We start from the raw sequence: 22431 nt of genomic DNA, 5'->3' as shown, positions 1-22431 counted from the left end.
CAAAATCCGTTTACTTTACACATGGGACATTTACATAATGTTAAATAATTTTTCTTTTTAGCAGGTATGTCCCTTTATCATTCAGTCATATGTAACTGCATGACTTAATCTTGTCCATCTCAGGAATTGTGTCTTTGCAGAATAGTATCTGACAAGTTACTCAGACATTTACAGATATTTTCTTTTTTTGAGAGAGATTTTACTCATGTCATAAGGATTATTGTAATATGTACAGGTATACTTCATGTTCAATACACTGAACACTGCTACTGTAAACTTTGTAAACTTTGTAAACTTCGTAAACGTTAAGTGAACTGGTCTTTTTTTTTTCAGATATTGTCTTAGGGTATTCATACATTGATAGAAAAATAACTACTAACAGTGTGTTCGTAGTACGTTATACGGAATACAGGATTGTAAGGCTACTTAGCAAAGAGAGCGAGCGCTTGTGAGTGATACAGTATATCGTCTCACCTCCGTGACAACTGTAGTGATATTACTTTATGTATATTACAGTAATATATACACTACAGTATCAGTCAGTGTGTTAGTTAAAAACAACAGTGTTATGTTGGATCTTATATCTAAGCTGGCTTGGCTACCACTTATGCATCGTCTTACCTTGTACTGAAGCCTTGTTAGTAATGTACATTTACCTTTGTAAATGAATATAAAATAAAATACTGAACCGTGATAGAAACCATGTGAAAACAATGTAGTACAGTACGGTAAGTTACTGTATTTAGGATGTTAGTCGACCATGCATAGGCAGTGGTCGTTTCTTTTTGTGTTTTGGGGAGGGGGTGTGTCTGTTACATAACCCCCCCACACACACACACACAAAGACACTGAGATTACCATATCCCTGTTAGTAAATAAATTGTTTGCTTGTGGCATTGTCTGTAAGTACTGAATGTATACAAATACTGTACTAAATTACAAGTTTGTTGTAGTGTCTTGCTGCATTGTGGTTCTGGGTTTGACATGTATTAGTTTTTTATGGGCAAAATCAGTGTAATTACACATTTTGTCTTGTTAAAAGCATTTTGTTCTCTGTGCATTTCCAACTACTGTACGTTTGACAGAAATAGGAATGCTAAAAGTATTATTGCAAGTCAATGTTATAAACGTAATACTTATCCTGTTTTTTTTAAAATGGAACTTGGAATATTTTTATGACCAGGACAATCTCAAGATTAATGAAATATAAGGGTAAGGAAAATTATTCACAGAAAGAATACGTGTGTAGTTAACTGGATGGACAAAAATACCTGTTTAGGTTTTCATTTATGTATATTTTTACTTGAATTAGAATGAATTTGATATTGGTATCACAAGTCAACAAAATTGTCTTTTGATTAATCATTTTAGTTATCTTGCTCTGTATTTCATTCAGTTTAGGCCAGAATTTTTAAAATAGCCATAAAATTATTTTATGCACTTGTATTTAGGTTTACTTTTCAATGGAATTCGTGCATATGTGAATACATGTACAGTACTCTTAATAAAGCCATTTACAATACAAGTAACTCCTTAACTTCTCAGATGCTTTTCAACAGTCAAAATGTCCCATCTATACAATTTCTAACCTAATCTAAAGTTCTCATTCAATCTGAGGCATTAAAATATGTTAAAAGAAAAAAAAATCTGTATGAAGTGGTCATTGAATAATTGTAGTCCTAAGTGGAGGATCTCTGCATCCTGGCATGATTCCTTTATTCTTTAAGGGAAAATTGTGTACTGACAGTACTGTAATGCTTGAATTATTATAATTATGTCATGCAATTATGATCTATTTAGATATATATTTCAATTTTTAAACCTTATGATGATAATTTTTCCCTGATGCTCTACAACAAATTTTATAACTAATATAAACTCCTCCTGATAAATTTTTAATCTACAGACTATTCTTAACTATAGCTCAAGTGTTTTTACCTTTTTATTATGTTTAGCCTTTATATATAGTACAGTACTGAAAAATACAATTTTATTTAAAAAACCAAAGTAGCAAATTTATATCATACTGAAGTAAATTTAAGTTTGGCTTCATACACTACTTTTTCCTTGCCCTACCCTAATCTTACACCTCTCGGTTAGCTTTGGTTTCCAGATAAAAAGAAAAGATGTGTGAATGGATATTGTTAAATTTGTACTTCTAGACTAGACAAAACTCCATAGAAAAATCAGATGAAGCTGACTATTCTCCACTTTGGGAGTTTGGCAACGCCTTCAGTTAACCAGAACTTGCACTGTAACAATTCCAATTTTTCCTCACCTCCCCAAAGGGGGTAGTGCCATATGGAGCCAGATATAGCAAAAGGGCCTGTGCAGTGACCCTTCAACTCGACCCACATTTTAGTCTTCTAAATAACATCCGTCCCCGCTTCCTTTATTCCATCTTGCTGTTCAACCTTCATAAACTTGATCATCATGGTGCAATTGCAGAGGTTTTCTCCACCAGTTGCACTTCAACACGGAATGTCCTCTCTGGCCCAGCAGTAGGTTTTATGATTCCAAATTACATGCATCCATCCTTCTGTCAAACTTCAAGTTGCACAAATGTGTTGGTCTGATTATATGAAGATGAACCTTTAAGGAATCTTGGATAGCCACTGCTCTGTATGTATTTATCCAGTGATGGCATTTAGTTTACTAGACCAAATAGCATTAGTGTCTGAGAAATTAATATTGCCTACAAATAAACACTAATGAAATATGACATTCAGAGATAATTTGTTTTTTTCTTAACGATACAAACCTTTAGCTATTTGTAGGGGTATGAAAGGATGAGCCATTAAAATTTAGCAAAGGTTAACTACCAATCCAGCTAGTTAGCAGGGGGGTAGCTAGCTACCGCCTTCACTCACACACCTGTGACTGTGCTTCGCTTTGCTTGGAGGTAGGACTTCAAGGGGGCCAGGGTAGGCGGGTAAATTTGTATGAATAGCTAAAGATTTGTATTGTTAGGAAAAATATAAATTATCTCCAAATTTGTCACTTGTTCTGTAACTGGAATACAAACCTACGCTATTTATAGGAGTGACTCGTCTATTATAAGGGTGGATGTCCCTGCCAATCTGGCTTATTGGGGCCTCCTTTTAATGAGTAAGTTACTACCAAATATAAGGAGACCCCTAACACCTTACTAAACCTTGCGCTGCAATCTATGCAAGCTGAGTTTTGAGGTATTAGCATTGTGACTCAAGGTAAAAGTTATTCTGAGTCTTTGTAGGAAATAACGTAATTGACCAAGACTTTCCCAATACCACCTTGCTAGGGTATGGGGATGTAACAGTATTGACACAATACTAGGTACACGAGGGAGGATGGTTTACCTATAGTGGTTGAAGCCAGCTTGTGCAGAGAACCCAGGATACTGCTTTCCCCAAGAGAGAGGGGAGGATGAAGAAAATGAGAGAACCAGTCATTCCTTTTCATTCACGCAGACTAAAACCGGATAACAATGCCCTCAACCTTCTGCTACTTGTCCAATAGGGAGTTTGAGGTATTAAACCAGCTGTTGTGCAGCCATCACAGGACCGATAAGAGATTGTATCGAGTCTCGTATGTGTCATGTCTTGCAGGTAATGGGTTTTGAAAGTCATCTGGCTCTTCCACACCCTTACTTGTAGAACCTGCGTCACAGAGCAATTTCTTTTGAAGGCCAGGGACATAGCTATGCCCCTGACATCCTGAGCTCTGGGTCAATCCTCTTGTTTCTCCCGGTGCTGACGAAAAGCAAAGGCACCATGGGGTGGGCTGCTGCTGTTCTCTTGAGGTAGAGCCTCAAACTCCTCACTGGGCACAGTATTAGATGATCTGGCTTGTCAGTTATGGAGCGGCGACTCATTATCCGGAAGGAATCCAATCTAGGATCCGACACCCCTGGATTCCCAGTCTTGGCAACAAACTCGGGGAGAAAGCTGAACATTACCTCTCTCCCTCCCCTTAAATTGGCGATGTCATATGAGAGACCATGAAGTTGGCCGCTGTCAAAGTGAGTAGGAACACTGTCTTCCAAGTCAGGTAGGTGTTCCAAGTAAGGTGACGATCTGTTGCCTGGCATAGTGAATGTAGGGAGGTCTCTTTAAAGACCGGAGAACTTGAACCACGTTCCGAGGGGGAGGTCTCACTTCCGACTGAGGACAGGTAAGTCCGTATGAGCAAGGAAAATTCTAGCGATGAGATGATGTCCATTTCTTTCAGTTTGAAGGTAAGGCTTAAGGCTGATCGATAGCCTTTCACTGCCAAAATTGAGAGGCGCATTTCCTCCCGCAAATACCTGAGGAATTCTGCTATAGCTGGAATAGTGGCATTAAGTAGAGACACCCCTTCCAAGACACCAACCACAGAAGATGTTCTGCTTTGCCTGGTAGACTGCTGCTGAGGATTTCATCAGATATCCAGACATCCTCTTCACAACTTGTTGTGAAAATCCTTTCTGAGTAAGGAGGTGCTGGGTAGTCTCCAGGCGTACATTTGTAGCAAAGCTACAGCTTTGTGGTAGATGTTGATGTGTGGTTGTTTGAGTAGATCGTGTTGGGAGGGAGTTCTCGTGGAACCCTTGTTGGGAGCTGCAGAAGGTCTGAAAACTATTCCGCATGATGCCATAGTAGAGCTATGAGTCATTGAGAGGTTGACCGTTGTTCTGGCCTTGTTGAGCATCCTTCTCATCAGACAGAACGGGGGGGAAAGGCGTAAACGTTGATGTTGTCCTACTATTGTTGGAATGCATCTTGCCAGAGAGCCTTGGGGTCTGGGACTGGGGAGCCTTAAGTTCAGGGCCGTTGCAAACAGATTCACTGTCGGGGAACCCACAAAGTCAGGACTTTTTTGGCTACTAGATGATCCAAAGACCATTTGGTACCCATTATCTGAGATGCTCTGCTTAGATTGTTGGCGAGCACATTCCTCTTGCCTGGAATAAAGCGGGCTGATTGCAGTACCGAGCGGACTTTGGCCCATCTCAGTATCTCTACTGCTAGATGGGATAGGGGCTGCGAACAAGTATCTCCTTGTATTTTTATGTGAGCCACTACTGTGGTGTTGTCGCTCATCACCACCACTGAGTGGCCCGCCAGGAACTAATGGGACTGTTGAAGGGCCAGAAAGACAGCCTTCATCTCTATGAGACTTATGTGAAGGTGAACTTTTCGGACACTGGCCAGAGGCTTGAGGTGCAGTACGTTGGACCCCCACTCTTCTTTTGGTGTTGAAAACAGCATCAAGTCCGGGGGAGGATAAGAAGATCTACCCCTAACCCGCAAATTCTCGTTTGCCACCCACCACTCGAGGTCCCTCCATTCCTCTGGTTCCATGGGGATCAGGATGTCCGGGGAATCGAAGGCCCGATTCCAATTGGACTCAAGTCAGCACTGGAGAGAAGTAGAATTAGGACGAGAAGAATCCTCCGAAGAGAAGAAATTCCATGACGAGGCTGAAGAGGCGTCTTTTTGCCAAAGACGAAGGAGTACCTCTAAGGCGGAGAACGATGGGGTCAAAGACCACAGTGACGAACTCCCAATGGTGCAAGAGGATCAGCAAGCTGATCAGCAGCAGCAAGCCTCTGAAGAGGAGTCTCTATGAGTGGCCTCTCGCGAACGAAAGAGGTGAACACTTGAAGGAAAGACTTGCCTTGAACTTTGCTCTGCTCCACCCCTGACGGAAGAGTCGCCTCAGCAAGGAGGGGAGGGGGAGTGTATTCTTAGGCGAAGAAACAGGAATCGTCGTCGATGGGATGTGATGAAGATGATGAAGGGAAGTTCTCCCTTGGAAGGGAGGATAACCCAACACCTTGGGAGAATCACTCTCCCTCGGAAGGGAAAGCAGTCCAACCCCTGGAGGCAGACCTCCGTGCAGTTCTCTTTGCTTCCCATCAACAAGCCTTGTTCAAGTTGAAGATCTACATAGAGCGCTGCATGAGAAAACATAGCCGGAGCTAGTTCCTTGAAGACTGAGTGCTGATCAGGAGCTGCCACAGGTGTAGGACAGGAAAGTGATGGCGCAGTGACAGCAGATTCCCCAGGCCCAAACAGCAGTGCTCTTTCCGTCGGTTATCTTAGTCGAACGAAGAACTGCATCGCTAACTGAGAAAAAATAAAACAAATTATGTAACAAAAACACCCTTGGGAGGAGCACTTAATCCGCGGACGGGAAAGGTGTCCACCGAGAGAACAGACACAAAATAAAGGCTGAGCACTTCCTTCCTTGCCCGACATCGGCGGGAAAAGGAAAGAGGCAGCGTAAAAACTGTAACAAAACAAGAATTATAATTAATTAATTCAGCTAAAAATATTCACTACTCAGGAGAACCCCTCGACCCTCCGGTGGAAAGGGGTTCCCCGTGGAGATGAAGATGAAAAGTTAAATTACAAACAATTATAATTTCACTTAATTAATGAAGAAACCATTCGAAAGCGCAGCCTAACCCACGAACGGGAAAGGTGCTCCCCCCGCAGAGTATACTGCCGGCCGCCTATGAAAAGTGAGCAGCGATGACCTTGAGAGAGACCAAGACCAAAGTCAAGCTCTGAGAAGGCTGCACTACCTTCCCCGAGTAGATTCCACGTAGAGGGGAAGGCGACAACAACAACTGAACTGAGAAATATCCAAACGCTGTCAATTCCCCTGTGGTGGCGCCGAGTCACACGGAAGGCTATCCGGCAATGAGATGACCGATGTCCAAGGGGGAAAGGTTGGGAGGGAAGGTACTATGCTATCACACAAACAGCAACATACACTGTAAAGAAAGCTACAACATATATATAAAAAAATTAAGAATGTTTCCATATATATAGAAGAGAAAAATATAAGTTAAAAAGACAAAGAATAATGGCAGTCCAAAAAAGCCAAGGAGGAAAAGCGGCAACAACCGCTCACTCTCTGAGCCATAAAATAAAGGGAAGCACAGTCACAGGTGTGTGAGTGAAAGCTACCCCAGCTAACTAGTGGGATGGGTAGTTAACCCTCGCTAAATCTTAATAGCTCGTCCTTTCAGCTTTGCCAAAAGTAATACCCCTGTAAATAGCTAAAAGTTTTTATTCCATTTACAGAACAAATGTAAAATATTTCTACTGTTCCATAACCGTATGATCTCTCAAAAAAGGCAGCTTAAGTGCAGTACAGTATAAACCATTTCAATTTCATGATAAATTTTCTATGACACTTACATAAATGGTAATTTATATTGTTAAAATCCCTATTTACCTTGGTTTTCTTAGAATGTAGCACAAACTTCTTTAAATTTTAACAGCCTAAGTTACAAACTCCTAGTGTGGGTCATCCACTAGGGAATGATAACAACTCATTGGATGGAGGTGGAGGTATTGGATCTCCTATTTTACAAGGCTTTGTATTGCATGCTGCTCTGTTTGGAGGCTTATCCTTTGGGTCACACATGTCGTCTTCCACAACAATTTTACCCTCGTAAGTAGCACAGCTTACATTGCTCAAAAGCCATCCTCCGCCACAAGCAACAGAGCATACAGTTTGGTTCGTCAAAGTCCATTTTGATGTAAACACATAGGTTGGGAGGTCTTTCCTCAAGTAAAGATATCTGGAAATACAGTAATTGTTGTCAAACTTGACATAATGGTATGTTATAGCTTATAATTATAAACATTTTCAAAATTGTATCTAAAGTTTAAGACAGCACCACATATTGTATAATAGTAGAATATACAATCTTTGTGGATTTCAAGGATCAACACAGAGCCCTTTATTGTTTTCCATAATGAGGGTGAATAAAACTGCAGAAAAGAATGGCCCTCTGAAGATAATGATGCAGATGACCAGGTGTTGCCATGTAAAAGCAGAGGTAATAGAAATTATTGAAATTAGAAGACAGAAATGGAGATGAAAGAATTGAAAATCAGCACAACCAAAGCCTGAATCAAGAAAATATAACTTGATGGCCACACAGACCTGTAAAGTAGGTGTAATTGTAAATTCAAAGGTTACATTGTATGTAATAGATAGTACCATAAGAGATACAGTACTGTACTCAGTAACTCTAACATGAAAACAGAGGTTTTAGTTTTGATACCCAAAATGCTTTAAGAAGACAATACTGGAAAGCAAGAGGTGAATGAGTTCTAGTGAAGGAGCAGTAACAAGGGGATTGGGAATTTCTGCTACCTTGTTAAGATAAATTATCTACTGGTGAGGGTAGTGACGTAATATAGTTAGTAAATAAAGACATGAATAAAAAATGGATGAAATTCTGAAGAGATGTAACTATAAAATAAGATTTGTGGTTGGTGTATCCAGGGGCTGGAAAACGCTCAAGATCTCGCTGATTGAAATGATTTGAACATGTGAAAATAAAAGGACCAGTCAGTCAGAAAAGTTGTGGATATGATATGTAGCAGGACACCAACCAGTGGAAGTGCCTAGATGATCATGGAGAATAGGCATAGATGTGGATCTAGACTAAATAGAGTACAAAAAAATAATTAGTCGAGAAAGCTTGATACACTAGTAATGCCTTATAATGGAAAAACATGATGTAAAATTGTAATTGAACACGATAATCATAAGTATCTACAGATTGGTAGTCTTTAATTTACAAGGAATTATGTTTTCTTGAAATAAATATAACATACAAAATTTAACTTACCTTTTAAAAAGGTTCCGTATTCTACGGAAAAAATTCTTAAATCCACTAGGTTTGGTAGGAGCTCCTGTGGTAGTTGATGATTCTGTTGTTGTTGTAGGTCTTTCAAGTGCATTTGTTGGTTTATCAGCACAATTCCCATTTACACAAAACTTGATAGAATAAAAGTTAAATAGGTTAAGTTTCAAATCGTGGACTTTTCGAGTTGAAAAATTTCATAGATTAAAATGTCTCTATCAAAAAGAATTAAACTAGACTCATTTTATTCTTTACAGATTGAGAGCCTCAAGCTTCTTACCAAATATCTCGAATACTAAAACAGAACCCTAATGACATATTTGTTGCCTGTGCATACAAAGATAATATTCTCGTTTTAATGGCTCATTAATAATGGTACAATACTTTGACAAAGGTATGTTTTCTCAAACTATACTTCTATGATATAAGAAAGGACAGTATTATGAAAACTTATTTTGCCACATACTAATATTATACAAAAGGTTTTTTATTCATGTAATTCTATGGTATACAGTATAGATGATATTTTGGCCAGTTATTAGAACTAGGTTTGAATGTTTTTCAATATTTAGAAGAATGATACAAGTGGAAGACCACTTTGAATAGTAGCATGGTATGCATATCTACCACTAATTTGAAGAAAAATTAACAACAAATTATTAAGGAGCCTTCAAAGTTTCAAGAGAAAAATCACTCGTGTATATACAAGCAGACGAAGTAGTTATTAGTAATTTGTTGCTTCCTCAATGTTTATTTTTATTTGTTCCTACATGCAATACAAATCATTGACTTTTGATAGTTGGTTGGCAGGTAAGCCCTGCCCATCCAACAGGTAGAACAACCCTCACTTTGACTTCAACTGCAGCTGTTTAAATGTACTGTATGACTTGAGCACTTTCTGATCTAGATCTTTCCCCACTCAAAGCCTGATCCATAACTTGAGTTTTCCCAAACGTCAAAATCTTCCATCTCGATGTATTGAAAAGACCTACTTCTCAATTCTGATATCAGCAATCTTACAAGAACTGAAATGGAACATCATGCATACGCAATTATTGGCACGGATCCTCTCCAACCAAGGTCTCTTTTTGTATTTTCTTCAGCAGGAAGGCGCCATAGACAACTACCTTTGGGTCTGCTTAGTATGGCAGATCCGATTTCCTCTAAGCATTGGAATTTCTTACAATAATGACTGATAGCATCTTAATTCTTGGACTTTTTGCAGACATCTTCCCAAATCGACTGAACCAGAAGAGTCCACTCTAGTGGTAGGATCATGAATGGAACAAGATTACGATGTTTCGACATAAGAGTCCTCAGCCATGAAATCTATGGTACTTCCATGGCCAGCCTCCAAGATATATCGAGGTTCGATCACTAGGTGATCACAGCCATACGCTGCATTAAGAACCAAGGTTTGTCAAAGCCTAAGTATGAAGAAGTACTCTTATCTGACCTGATCAAATGCCAAGAACAAAGTCTTCTTGATACTCCATTCAGGTGCTCTATAGGCCATTTGAAATCCGAAAAAAGGGAATACGATTGCCTCCCATTTCGCCAGACAAGGCAATCAAGAGACTCTTGTCCCTTGCAGCCCGGTTCCCAGAGAGGTAATGGTGGAAGAAAGCGCAAACAGATCTCCTACACATCACTTACGCTAAGAGCCCAAGGCCTTGAAGAATAACTATTCTGAGATCCCCATCACACCTTTAGTAAGTGCTGAGAAAAAATCCAGCGACCTTCAGGTCTAATTGGATAATCCAGAATCTTCCTTCCTTGGAAAAGCTTCGACAGCACTTCTTCCATTCACCTGTAACCAAACCTTCTAGGTAGATGGATAAAATGAGGAAAGGCAGAAAGATCACATAATTTAGTGACTGCTTTTAGTTTCTATGAGCAAGTACATGCCAGTCAGCATGGAAAGCAACACAAATGTTCCAGACCTGCTTGCAGATTTTACTCATGATCTACCAATATAAATATAACTTGGCATTCTTTCATTAAATTACTGTGAAACTACTGGGTCATGTTTTGTCTTTAGTGAAATTTGTGCTTTGAAAGAAGCCTGGAGGAATGTTTGGGGCTTTTGTAAATAATGACTCCTTTTCCTTTTTTAGGATGCATTATGATTATCAAAAATTATGTTAGAACAAAATTCTCCCTTCAAGCTATTGGGTGTCTGAAGAGTTAACTTCCTTTTTTTCATCTTGTGCACCCTGAATTCCCATCTGGTTCAGGTCCTAATTTATGTTGTTTATCTATTATTTTCTACTTAGAATCTATCTAGAATCTAACCACTTAGCTCATGTAATGGTCATCTCTGCTTAAAATAGTAGTAATGAATATGATGGTTTTGTAAAAGAAAAGTTACTGTTACCAAATTGATGAACTACTGTATTACATCACAAAGTTTTTTCTCTTACAAATCCCCTTCTAGGAATTTTTTATTCCCTTATGATGCTCCTAATTGTAAAATCAAAGCCAGAAAAGAGAAGTAACAAATAATCAAGTACACTAAATAGCTAACTAACCACCACTACTATTTCTCAATGTTATTTACAGGTTTATATTTTTTTTTAGATTTCAATTGTGCTTCCGACATTAATAAAGTACTGTATGGTTATTCATTATCAGAAAAAATGTTATTTAAATTTTAAACATTTCCTAGTCTTGTATATGTCAAATAAATATTACGAATCTTTTTCCAAATAAACCTGTTACACATTTGGTTTCCCATTTCTTACCTTTTTAACCCCACATGATGTGCCTTCCAGGCCTGGATGTATTCGCATTGCATGGGTAGTGTTTTGACACCAAGTTTCACGACAAACATTCTGTTAAAAAAAATCATTTATAACTTAAGAACGAATTTAAAAGATAAATGTTATTTCAATACATTCTCAAGGTTCCTTTTGCTACAAGCTTTGGTTGACAAACTTAAAAATGAAAGGATTTGTATGGCTATTCCTCTCATATCAATAATTCTGACCATCCAATAGATTCAGATCTTCTCAGACTGTACAGTACCATCCCGTACGTAGTAGTGTACTAGGTATGCAATTTATTCTAAAAGTCTTGCCTTCTTCATCATAAGGCTCAACACTACACAGTAATCTAGAAGTTTTATTCCAGCTGTTATGAGATTGTGGAATGATCTCCCTAATGTGGCAGTTGTATTGCTGGAACTTTATAAGTTGAAACTTGCAGCAAATGTTTTTGTTGAACAGGTCGACATAACTATCTCTTCATAATTCATATATAACAGATCTATTTTAATCTTACTATTGATCTTGAGATATTTCACATTTTTTATTCATTACTTCTAATATAATTTTTTGATCCATTAGATATAGGGAGGAGAAATGGATTGAATTTATGTTAAGTTAGTATTGAAATACAGTAATGTAAACTGAAAATCTGTCTTATATCAGTTACTCTTACCAAACTATCATTGCGCTGATTAAAACATTGGCAGGTAGGGGAGTGGTGGAAATCATTTAGGGATAGGTACAGAAATACACCTTAAAACAAAGAATAAATAACAATACAGTATTGTACAGGTATTCCCTAATACTGTATTCTTATTCGTGATTCACCCGCCAGAAGACTTGCTCTGAGACCATCTGAAGTTGATAAAGAACATGTATATTGTCCTTTATTCCAATTCATGAAGTTTTTAAAAAGAGAAAAGACTTGTAAAAACAACGACTATAGTTACAAGTCCCTTCTCTAGAGTATTTTCCCACCAATAAGACCATCAACAACATTAAACTAAAGTGAGAGCTAGTCAAATGAATGCCTAAGGATGTTAAATATTAATAACTCCCCTTTCCTTAATCTAACACAAATACCTTCTTCTGCAACAAGGGAACCTAAGGAACAAAATGAATTATAAATAACTAGAACTAACCATAAGCATAAGGAAACAAAGACCTAGTTAAATCTCCATTGTGCACCATTACTACTTCAAGGATATATTAATTTATGAGACCAAGTGATGCATTTATTCCTAAAATATAATGCATTTTAACTTTAAAATGGAAGGAAGCATAAACTCTTCTAATTTATGGTGTTTTTAGGATACAAATCTTCAGGAAAAGGATAGCATTCTTGACATAGGGCAAGAATTATCCCTAAGTCAGCCCAAGAGACTCTTGGTATCTTGCATAATGGAAATAGTCCCTTTAAGGACTTAACTGGACAGAGACACCTGCTTATTTCTTTCCATCCAATATTTTATAATACTAAATTATCAAAGGAGTTTCTTATAGAACTTAAAATGGAAATTTTCTTCAATTCTAATGATGCAAGGCACACAAAAAGAGGGATCATCAAGAAAATCTCTTTAGATCCAACTAACTCTGAGCTTAAATAGGAATTTAAAAACCATTTCCTAATATTAGTAGCAATTATATAATACTTTAGATTTGTATATAACATATACAGACATATGCTATATATATTTACAAATACATACCCAAAGCTGAGTACTGTACCACTTTTGAATTTGGTCCATAAGATATTAAAAATTGCCAGTATGCCATACTTTGCATTGGAGTCATATTTTTCCTCAAAGATATTAGGATCTGATGTTAGGGTAATGGGAAGGGAATCTAATTTCAGAACTTCTTTAACCCAAAACTTGCTGTGGATCGATTTTATCGATGCATTACGAGCTGTTAAAGGACGACGTTGATATTAGCAATGCTTCATTTTTCAAATTTCACGGGATTCAGTCCCGGACCTCCTGAGACTAGCTCAATGACGAAGATATATTCTTCAACCAATCAGCTTCCAGCCGGAGGAAAGAGTTGCCAGATATTACATGGTTTTACATACAATAAAAGGGAAAAGGTAACATCAGCTTCAGGGGTGGGCGGAGCTATCGACATATGTGTGTTAGCGGTAAGAATGTTTTTCATTTCCGACACATTTTATCATTATTTTCTCTTTTTATTCATTAGAATGGCCTTTCATGATGATGATAATGATTCTTTATCATATACTAGTGACTTTGAGATTGATGATGACAGTGATTGTAACATATCAAATGATGAATGTCACGATTATCCAAACGCAATTGGTAAAACTTATGGGTACGAACGAATCTGCCTGAAAAGGGATCTGAAAAGGATGTTTAACACAAAATTGAAATCTTTAAATATGTAGTATACAATATGAATAGGTTTTATACATATTTTTCACATATGCTTGTGCAATTTTTTTTCTTGTTTCATAAGGTAGGTAATAATAGTGATGGCCGGAAACTGCGTATGCAAATACTCATATAAACATATCCATTCAACAAACAATTATTTCTTGTATATTTACTATAAATTTTCTTATGATCGTTCGCTAAATTTGCTAACATTCTGACATGAAAAAACCAAAATGCATCAAAAACTATTTTATCAAGCCATCAAAAACAAAAAAGCTCTATACATGTGTTTATCATTTTTAATTTTTTAATTTTTTTTTAAAAATATATTTTACTTCCGTGAGATCTCATTATTAGTTATTAATCTCCATTTCAAGAACATTTTGTTTATATATAAATATAGGTAGTAGGTTGGCCAGGGCACCAGCCACCCGTTGAGATACTACCGCTAGAGAGTTATGGGGTCTTTTGACTGGCCAGACAGTACTACATTGGATCCTCCTCTCTGTTTACGGTTCATTTTCCCTTTGCCTACATACACACTGAATAGTCTGGCATATTCTTTACATATTCTCCTCTATCCTCATACACCTGACAACACAGATTACCAAACAATTCTTCATCACCAAAGGGGTTACTGCACTGTAATTGTTCAGTGCCACTTTCCTCTTGGTAAGGGTAGAAGAGACTCTTTAGCTATGGTAAGCAGCTCTTCTAGGAGAAGGACACTCCAAAATCAAACCACTGTTCTCTAGTCTTGGGTAGTGCCATAGCCTCTGTACCATGGCCTTTCACTGTCTTGGGTTAGAGTTCTCTTGCTTGAGGGTACACTCGAGCACACTCTCCTATCTTATTTCTCTTCCTCTTGTTTTGTTAAAATTTTTATAGTTTATATATGAGATATTTATTGTTGTTACTCTTCTTAGAATATTTTATTTTCCTTTTTTCCTTTCCGCACTGAGCTATTTTCCCTGTTGGAGCCCCTGGGCTTATAGCATACTGCTTTTCCAACTAGGGTTGTAGCTTAGTAAGTAATAATAATAATAATAATATTGGGTAATTTAATTTGTAATAAATAAAACCAATATAGTTTTATGATAAAATCGCTAAACTCATTATGTGGCCGTCGTCCTTTGGCAACATTCCCCTAGCACTTCGTGAGTTAACTATCTCTAGAACATACCTGGTGTATATTATCGGAGTCAAGTGCTTGGTAGAAGCACCTTAATTCACTCCTGAGCCAATAGAATAAGTTTTGCATGTTCCTCCTGAACATGTTTTGCAACCAGAGAAGATTCACAAAGAGAATAATCTTCCCTTGCATCATGATGACTCACCAAAGGACCAGAGAAGATTCACGAAGAGAACAATCTTCCCTTGCATCACGATGACTCGCCAATGGAGTGCCAGGTTCCTTAGCTTGGATTCCAAGGATATAGTGCCATCAATCCCATAGGCGAGATAAGTACAAGACTCGTATTTGCCACTGGCAATAGACACAGAGGTAGGATCGGCACAAGATTCAGGTGCATAATCAGCATGATGTTAAAAGGTGTAATTGACTTGAGATTCAGAAGCCTATGGTGCAAAAATCACAGGTGCTATTGATGCATGCATTGAAGTCCCTATTGGGCATGAACATCGTAGGTGTTATTGACTTAAGCGCTATTACATAGGCACCATTGGTGTGACCACTGCATAAATTTACTTTGTTGTGGAGACCCTTAATGTTGTGAGGCATTGATGCAAGGAGCGCAGATGCTTAGGGTGCTAGACCCCTAAATGCTGTGCACAACATTCTTGCATTCTATAACAAATTTTATTTTGCTAGCCTCTCAATCCAATGCAAATCGGAAGCACAAAGTGTGAAGAGCATAGAACCTAAAAATTGACTGAAAAACTTTAAAAATTATCTTCAGATATATAGTCATCCAGCCTTTTTTTTGCAAGTTATATGCAATTAAGCTTAATACAATAAGCATGGGTTGAGCTTCCTTTATGAATAAAGCATTGGCCTATTCTACTTTTCTCCAAATTTATGTGAGACTTGAGATAGACCTACCTTTTAATCATTGGGTTTACTGTGCCTAACAACAACCTTTAAACTGAAATGTATTGACTTTTTCCCTACCAAGGTTTTAGAAGAAAAAAGAAAAACTAATAATTCCTGTCTACGACTCTGAAGAGCAAAAACTGTAAATGGAAAGGAACTACTGTATAAAATCACCTTAGAAAAAGGGACATTGACAGACAGGAAGAAATGGAAACCCCAGAGTGAAAAGATTCCCATTATGAATATTAAAAGGTAAACAATTCTGACTTATCAGAGGAAGTAGGAGTACTGCCAACAGAAATCTGGTCCCTGAATAGCATAGTATTAGTTTAACATCACTTTTTTATCTTGTTAAATTATGGCTCCATACTAAGCATAAATTAATATTGCTTGACATTGCTTATACAAGTCACTTAGTTTCTTGCAAACAAGTCTTATTACATACTAAACAAAATCTTCACTCAAAAAAAATAACTTGAAAAAATTAAAATCACACTATGTCTAAACCCCTGAAAAAGGCCTAAAATTCTCTTAACCCACAAAATGAGACGGTATCATGGTTGCTGACAGAGCAAAGATGACCAAAACAAACATGGCTGCTAAGGGTGTGTAGTAGAAGTAGTAATGGTATTTATTGAGTTTTTCAACCAAATCTACACTTTTAAAGCTTGTAGAATAATGAATGTTGGGTTAGAATAATTGAAATCAAATAATTTCAAAATACAATGTGTAATTTATCATAAGTTATACTGAGCTTTGAAGTACATGTATAAAAATATTTTTTTCAGGAATCATACTTTTTGAATAATATAACAATCTCACAACACATTATGTCTTTATGTCTAACTATGATTCAACATTTAGTCCACTAGTTTTTATTTGATTAGTCCATTTTTTACTAACCCTTAGAAGAATAAAGTGAGATTAGATACAGCTTCTAATAAAAAAAAAACCAGATTTTGCAGTCATCTGTGAAAAGTGTCCAAGAACAATTGCTTTAAATTATGGTTACACTGGGATGAAATATGAAATTCATGACATTGGCAAAAGCTAATAGAAAAGGATGTAATAAAAAATACAGTGGAAACTAAACTTGTTGCTGGAAAAAAATGTTTAGGCTGAAGTAGTGCTTGGTTGAAACCTGCTGTCTTGTAATACTGAATACAATACAGGTACAATTTAAGGTTAGTGTTGTCAAAACTGTAAGGTACTGAATATCATAATTTGGGTAAAGGTAGCATGAATAATAGACAGGGTTGTTTAAGGCTAGTAGAAACATGAAAGCTATGGGGGTGAGAGTTCAGGCAGTGCTCACAGCACAGTAGTTGTTAGTATCAACAACCTTACTGTCCTTGTAAGCTAAGGATGGGATTTTGAAGGGGCCTATATGGCTATCTGCTGAATCATATAGCCATTGCCTAGCCCTCTGTAGCCTACTCTTAGTTCCCAGCTAACAAAGTTGCAAGGAGGTTGTGTTTTAACCCCTGTTTGTGTTTGTTTGTGAACAGCTTCCTGGCCACAATTTTAATCATAATGAAACTTGCAAGGATTGACTTATGTAAAAAGCTGGAAATGATTAAATTTTGGAAGGTCAAGCAAAATGTCAAGAAATAAGCTGCCATGGTGGAGGTCTGCGCTTTACTGAGTGCCGCTCTAGTTTATGTGTGTAGTATGTTCATCTCTAGGGCATAGTGAGAAAGCACAATGACCTGTCCCTTGCCATTTGCTCTCACTCCTGCATGACCTTTAAACTGCATTCATTAAACAGCCATTTAATGCAGAGCATTACTGCAAAATGCTTAAAAAGAAAATCGGCATTGTTTCCACGCTACAAGGAATAACAGTAAGATAGGTATTTTGATTATAGTTGACCTGCATGAAACAAAAAAGCTTTACAAAATCTACAAATATGAAATAAGAGCATCATGACTTGCAGCTAACAAATGCATGTGCCTTAACATAACTGCAAACAAGTCATGTACAGATCTGTTGTACATCCTAATCTTACAAAATTCATTTCTGATGTATATGCAATCTTCAGAGTAAAATATAAGAATAAAAATGCTTACATTATATGGATATTTGGATGTGATGTATGGCTTGAAAGTTGATCCGAGAGCATATGTGCATTGCTGAGTCACTGTGTAGATTTCTCCTGGCAGCTTCTCATCAGTAAAATCAAGATCTCTTGGTCCTCTTGCTAAGTCATTTAAACAGTCAGCAGAATACCTACAAGTAAAATAAAATATAAATTTCAGTTCAACGGGAGAATATAAAATGACTTTTATCCTTGGTAAAGATAAAGTTGAGAATAACTTCATACAACTGCAAACAAATAAATTAAATACATAAAAAACTACATAACAGTAATAGGAATAATTTCGCACTGATAAGAAAGCCTACACTTGAAGGCAAGAAATAATCTAAAATTATCCCAAAGTAGTTTTCTTCATGATGTTCTCTCTATTATGTGAAAGAAATGTATATATAATGAGTTGTCCACATTCAATGACAAACTTTATCATTCATCAAGGTTTTATGTGGGCTAAAAGCTTTCAAAACAACGGAGCAAGGGTAAAATATTTGATTTCTCCAAGGCCTGAGCCTTCATAGGATCTTAAGAAGTCAGTAGATCAGTTATTGGTGAAACAAAGAATGATAGGAGACAATTATCCATCATTATCAAATCCTTTGGAACTAACAATCGAGTCTGTAATTAGTCTCTGTGACCTGTTGCAGATTAGTATCATACGAAAAAAATTATGGATCCAAAGTAAGGGCATTAAAAAAAATCTGTAGCATTTAAAAAAAAATTCTGAATTGATGAGTGTGTAGCATAATGGCTATTAAAATAAAATGAAAAAAATTTTGAATTAAAGTAATAAAAATTTTATACAGTACTGTACATAGTTCACTGATAGCTCCATGTTATCCTTGTAGAACATCATTCTTTATTCTCCTTAACTAGGTTTTCCTTTGAACTGTCTCCTCTGGAAGAATAATTTTGTCTCTTTCTTCATCAACTTAAATGCGGGAACTTTGCCACTCTGCTTTTCTGACTAGTTGATAATTCTCTGATTGAGATATGATCTGCCTTCATACACAGGAAGCAATATACAGTACAGTACAGTACAGTACAGTATCACACAATTTGTAACAAGACCAAGGTAGATTTTAACTAATACCTATTTTGATTACTCTTTAGGCTACCTATCAAAATACTTTGTTCTTGTCTGGATACAGAAGCAGAGTAATGCCACTAGAAAAAAATAATGTAAATTATGATTGAAAAGAAGGTATAAAAGACAATGTGAATAAAAAAAAGGACTTTAACAACTTATACTGCAGTATGATATATCTGAATAATGTGAGACAAATGCTGATGGCCATCAATGATCAGCACTGATCCCTCTATTATGATCTTAACCCTTTTACCCCCAGGCTATTTGGAAATTTCCAACCCTTAACCCCCAAGGATTATTTTTTATTCAAGCACATTTTGTAGTATATACTTTTCAAATTGCTGTAACAGCCTTAATTTTTGCCAGAGAGAGGTCAGGTTGGTCTCATTCTCTTGGAAAATGCCTGAATTATCAAAAAAAAAAAAAAAAAAATTGTAAATAGCATTTTTTTGCAGGGACGTACCGGTACGTCCATGTGGGTAAAGGGATGTGTTTTGTGAAACGTACCAGTACGTCCTTTGGGGGTAAAAGGGTTAATATCAGAGGACGTTATGATGGAATTCAAACGGAGGAGGCGCCTGGGAACGGATATAGTGTACAGCATATTGTACAACTGATATCGTTTTAAATGCAGAATATGAGGAATAAGTCAGTGTGGATGAAAATTGGAATAGAGATGAGAGAACTGAAAATCATGATAAGTAAAGCAAAGGATTCTATTTTCAAATAAAATTAATTATTTCAGTTTATCCCAATGCAATATTAATTTCCTGTATACAGTACTCTCAAAGCACAACTTCGTGAAAAGATGATTAGAAAAGAGTTGTCAAGAGTGAATTTTACTTGAGCTTTTGTTTATGCTGCTTTGTTCCAAGTCTACTAGATATGTAGAGGATTATTGAAATACCATAATAGATTTTATGAATAATTATTTCTATTTTAATGATACTGTACTCTAATATCCATTTGCTGGATACCACATTAAGCAGTTTGGAGGAATAGTGTTAACGACTATGAATATTAAAATAATCCACCTGAAAATTATTAGGAATTTAGAGAGGAAAAAATTCCTAAAATACTTCTTACCTGTAAGCTAACTTTCTGATGTCTGAGCTTGTCGCAGCTGTAAGGAGGGAGGTGGACTTGGTACAGGGTACAGTACTTACTTATCATTGGTTATGACATTAACATTAAGGGTAATTGTCTTGTACATTAGAAACTTCACCAAAGAAAAGAAGTGACTAACAACATAATAAAGGAAGCAAAAAATTAATTGTATTTCAATTGAGCTGTACTAAACATTTTATATATGGAAAGGTTTTAAAACTGATTAAGATTAGCGGTTACATCTGAAATCATGAATCCAGTCGAATCTAATGTCATGAGTTCTTACCATAAGCTACAAAAACAGTCTCATCTAAATTTCATTGAGCATCAATGCTCAGGTTCTTCAGAAAGATCATGTCATTTTCAGACAGGAATGGAATTGTTCCTAATACTGTACCACAAAAAAGGATTCTTGACTATTTTACATAAAGAGGAGGATTTTTTTAAAAAGACTTTGAAAACCCCAAATGGATAAAGTTGAATCTCCCATTGGTCCCCACCAACGAAGGAATCTACATCACGTAGAAAAATATGTCTAGATAAAGTCTTTCATTCTTAGTCCTGAATTCTGGTAGGAGAATCAGAAGAATGAAAAATTCAGAGATAATTTGTATTTTTCCTAACTATACAAACCTTAGCTATTTAATATGGGTAATTACTTTCGGCGTAGCTGAAATGACGAGCCATTAGAATTGTAACGAGGGTTTACTACCCCACCGCTAGTTAGCGGGGGGGTAGGGAGGGTAGCTTGCTAGCCACCCCCCTCACACACACCTGTGCTGAGTTCACTTTGCTTAGAGGTAGGACTTCACGGGGGATAGGGCTGGCTGGCAAGTTTGATTAAATAGCTAAGGTTTGTATAGTTAGGAAAAATACAAATTATCTCCGAATTTGTCATTTGTTCCGTAACTGAAATACAAACCACGCTATTTAATATGGGTGACTCAACCCTTAGGAAGGGTGGTAAGTCCCAGTCATTACTAGCTTTTGACTTTTTGCCCGGGGACTCAGTATCAGAGTATGTCAGTACTCAACAATAAGGAGTCCCTGCACCTCGCTTGCACCTTGCTCTGCAAGGGCTGTGGCCTACGTAAGCTGTGTGTGAAGGTATAAGTGTGACTCGTCCTAGGAAGTTGACCTGAAGTCCTTTAGATGGAAACTTTAGGCTAGGACTCTCCCCATACCACCTCGTCAGGGTATGGGGACGTGACAGTATTAGCTTAATACTAGGAACACAAGGAAACATGGTTTACCTGCAGTGGTTTGAGGTCAGCTGTGCAGAGAACCCTGGATCCTGCTTTCCCCAAGAGAGGGGAGGATGAAGAAAAGAATAAGGGCCAGATAATACCTTTTCATTCATGCAGACTAAAACCGGGTAACAATGCCCTCAACCTTCTGCTACTTGTCCATTAAGGAGCCTGAGGTTTTAAACCAGCTGTTGTGCAGCCACCACAGGGCCGATAGAGAACGTATCGAGCCTCCTGTGGCACATGTATTCCTGTCTATGTTACTTCACCTTTGTAGAAGAACAGTCCGTAGTGTCACCAGGTGGCACTTAAAATCACTATGTTTCGCACTAGGGTCAACACAGACACCCGTTGAGTTAGAGTCCGGAATAACTCACTGTTCTGCGCAGCACTAAGCAACAGGCTTTAACACACTACCTGCTGCCACCACATAACGCTTCAGTTCATGCACCTGCTTCGCATAGTGTTTGAAAAACACTCTTGAGGATTTCCAGCCTGTGAAAGATCGAAGGCTTTCGAAATCCATTGCTTGAAAGAAGGTTAGGGAAGAGGCGACTTTCCTGGGATCATGACCTGCGGGTGTACTGTCAGGATCCGCCCTGCGAATAAAGTAGGTGATCTTCGCCCTTAATTGTTGGAGTGACAAATTAGATCCCGATGTTTCTCCTTTAAAAAGCTGTCCTCCACCAAAGTCTGAAGTTCTTCGAAGATAGACCTTTAGACTCTCCACTGGGCACAGAGAGACATCTTCCTTCAGAGGGCAGATTCTCCAGGGACCCCACCTCTTAGTGGGAAGTTCATTCTTGGCGAGAAACGTTGGGTCGGGGAAGAGGATAAGTTCCCCTGTCTCGGCGAACTGTATCTGGCCCTCTTCTCTAGATAAAGCCACTATTTCACTGACTCGGGCTCCCGAGGCGAGAGCAAAAAGGAAAATAACTTTTTGTGTCAAGTCTTTCAGAGAGCAAGATTCATTGTCCAGACTAGAGGCAAAATGGAGCACCTTATCAAGAGACCAGGAGATGGGTCTCAGTGGAGGTGCAGGACGGAGT

At 37.5% G+C, this 22431-nt stretch overlaps 1 protein-coding gene across 1 annotated transcript in view; it reads right to left on the bottom strand.

Moving 5' to 3' along the window:
- Positions 1-294: 294 nt before the first annotated feature.
- LOC137647134 (A disintegrin and metalloproteinase with thrombospondin motifs adt-2-like) overlaps positions 295-22431 on the bottom strand; it is a 241825-nt gene continuing 219688 nt past the window's right edge. The window contains exons 10-13 of the mRNA XM_068380386.1: positions 17916-18075; positions 11380-11469; positions 8621-8769; positions 295-7558 (exon numbers count right to left, since the gene is read on the bottom strand). Coding sequence (XP_068236487.1) covers positions 7282-7558; positions 8621-8769; positions 11380-11469; positions 17916-18075 — 676 coding nt within the window. The 3' untranslated portion in view covers positions 295-7281. The remainder of the gene's footprint in view (positions 7559-8620; positions 8770-11379; positions 11470-17915; positions 18076-22431) is intronic.

Source organism: Palaemon carinicauda, chromosome 9 (assembly GCF_036898095.1).
Source record: "Palaemon carinicauda isolate YSFRI2023 chromosome 9, ASM3689809v2, whole genome shotgun sequence".
Taxonomy (NCBI): Eukaryota; Metazoa; Arthropoda; class Malacostraca; order Decapoda; family Palaemonidae; genus Palaemon; species Palaemon carinicauda.
Note: the sequence above shows the minus strand (reverse complement) of the source record. Positions and strands in the feature narration are given on the sequence as shown.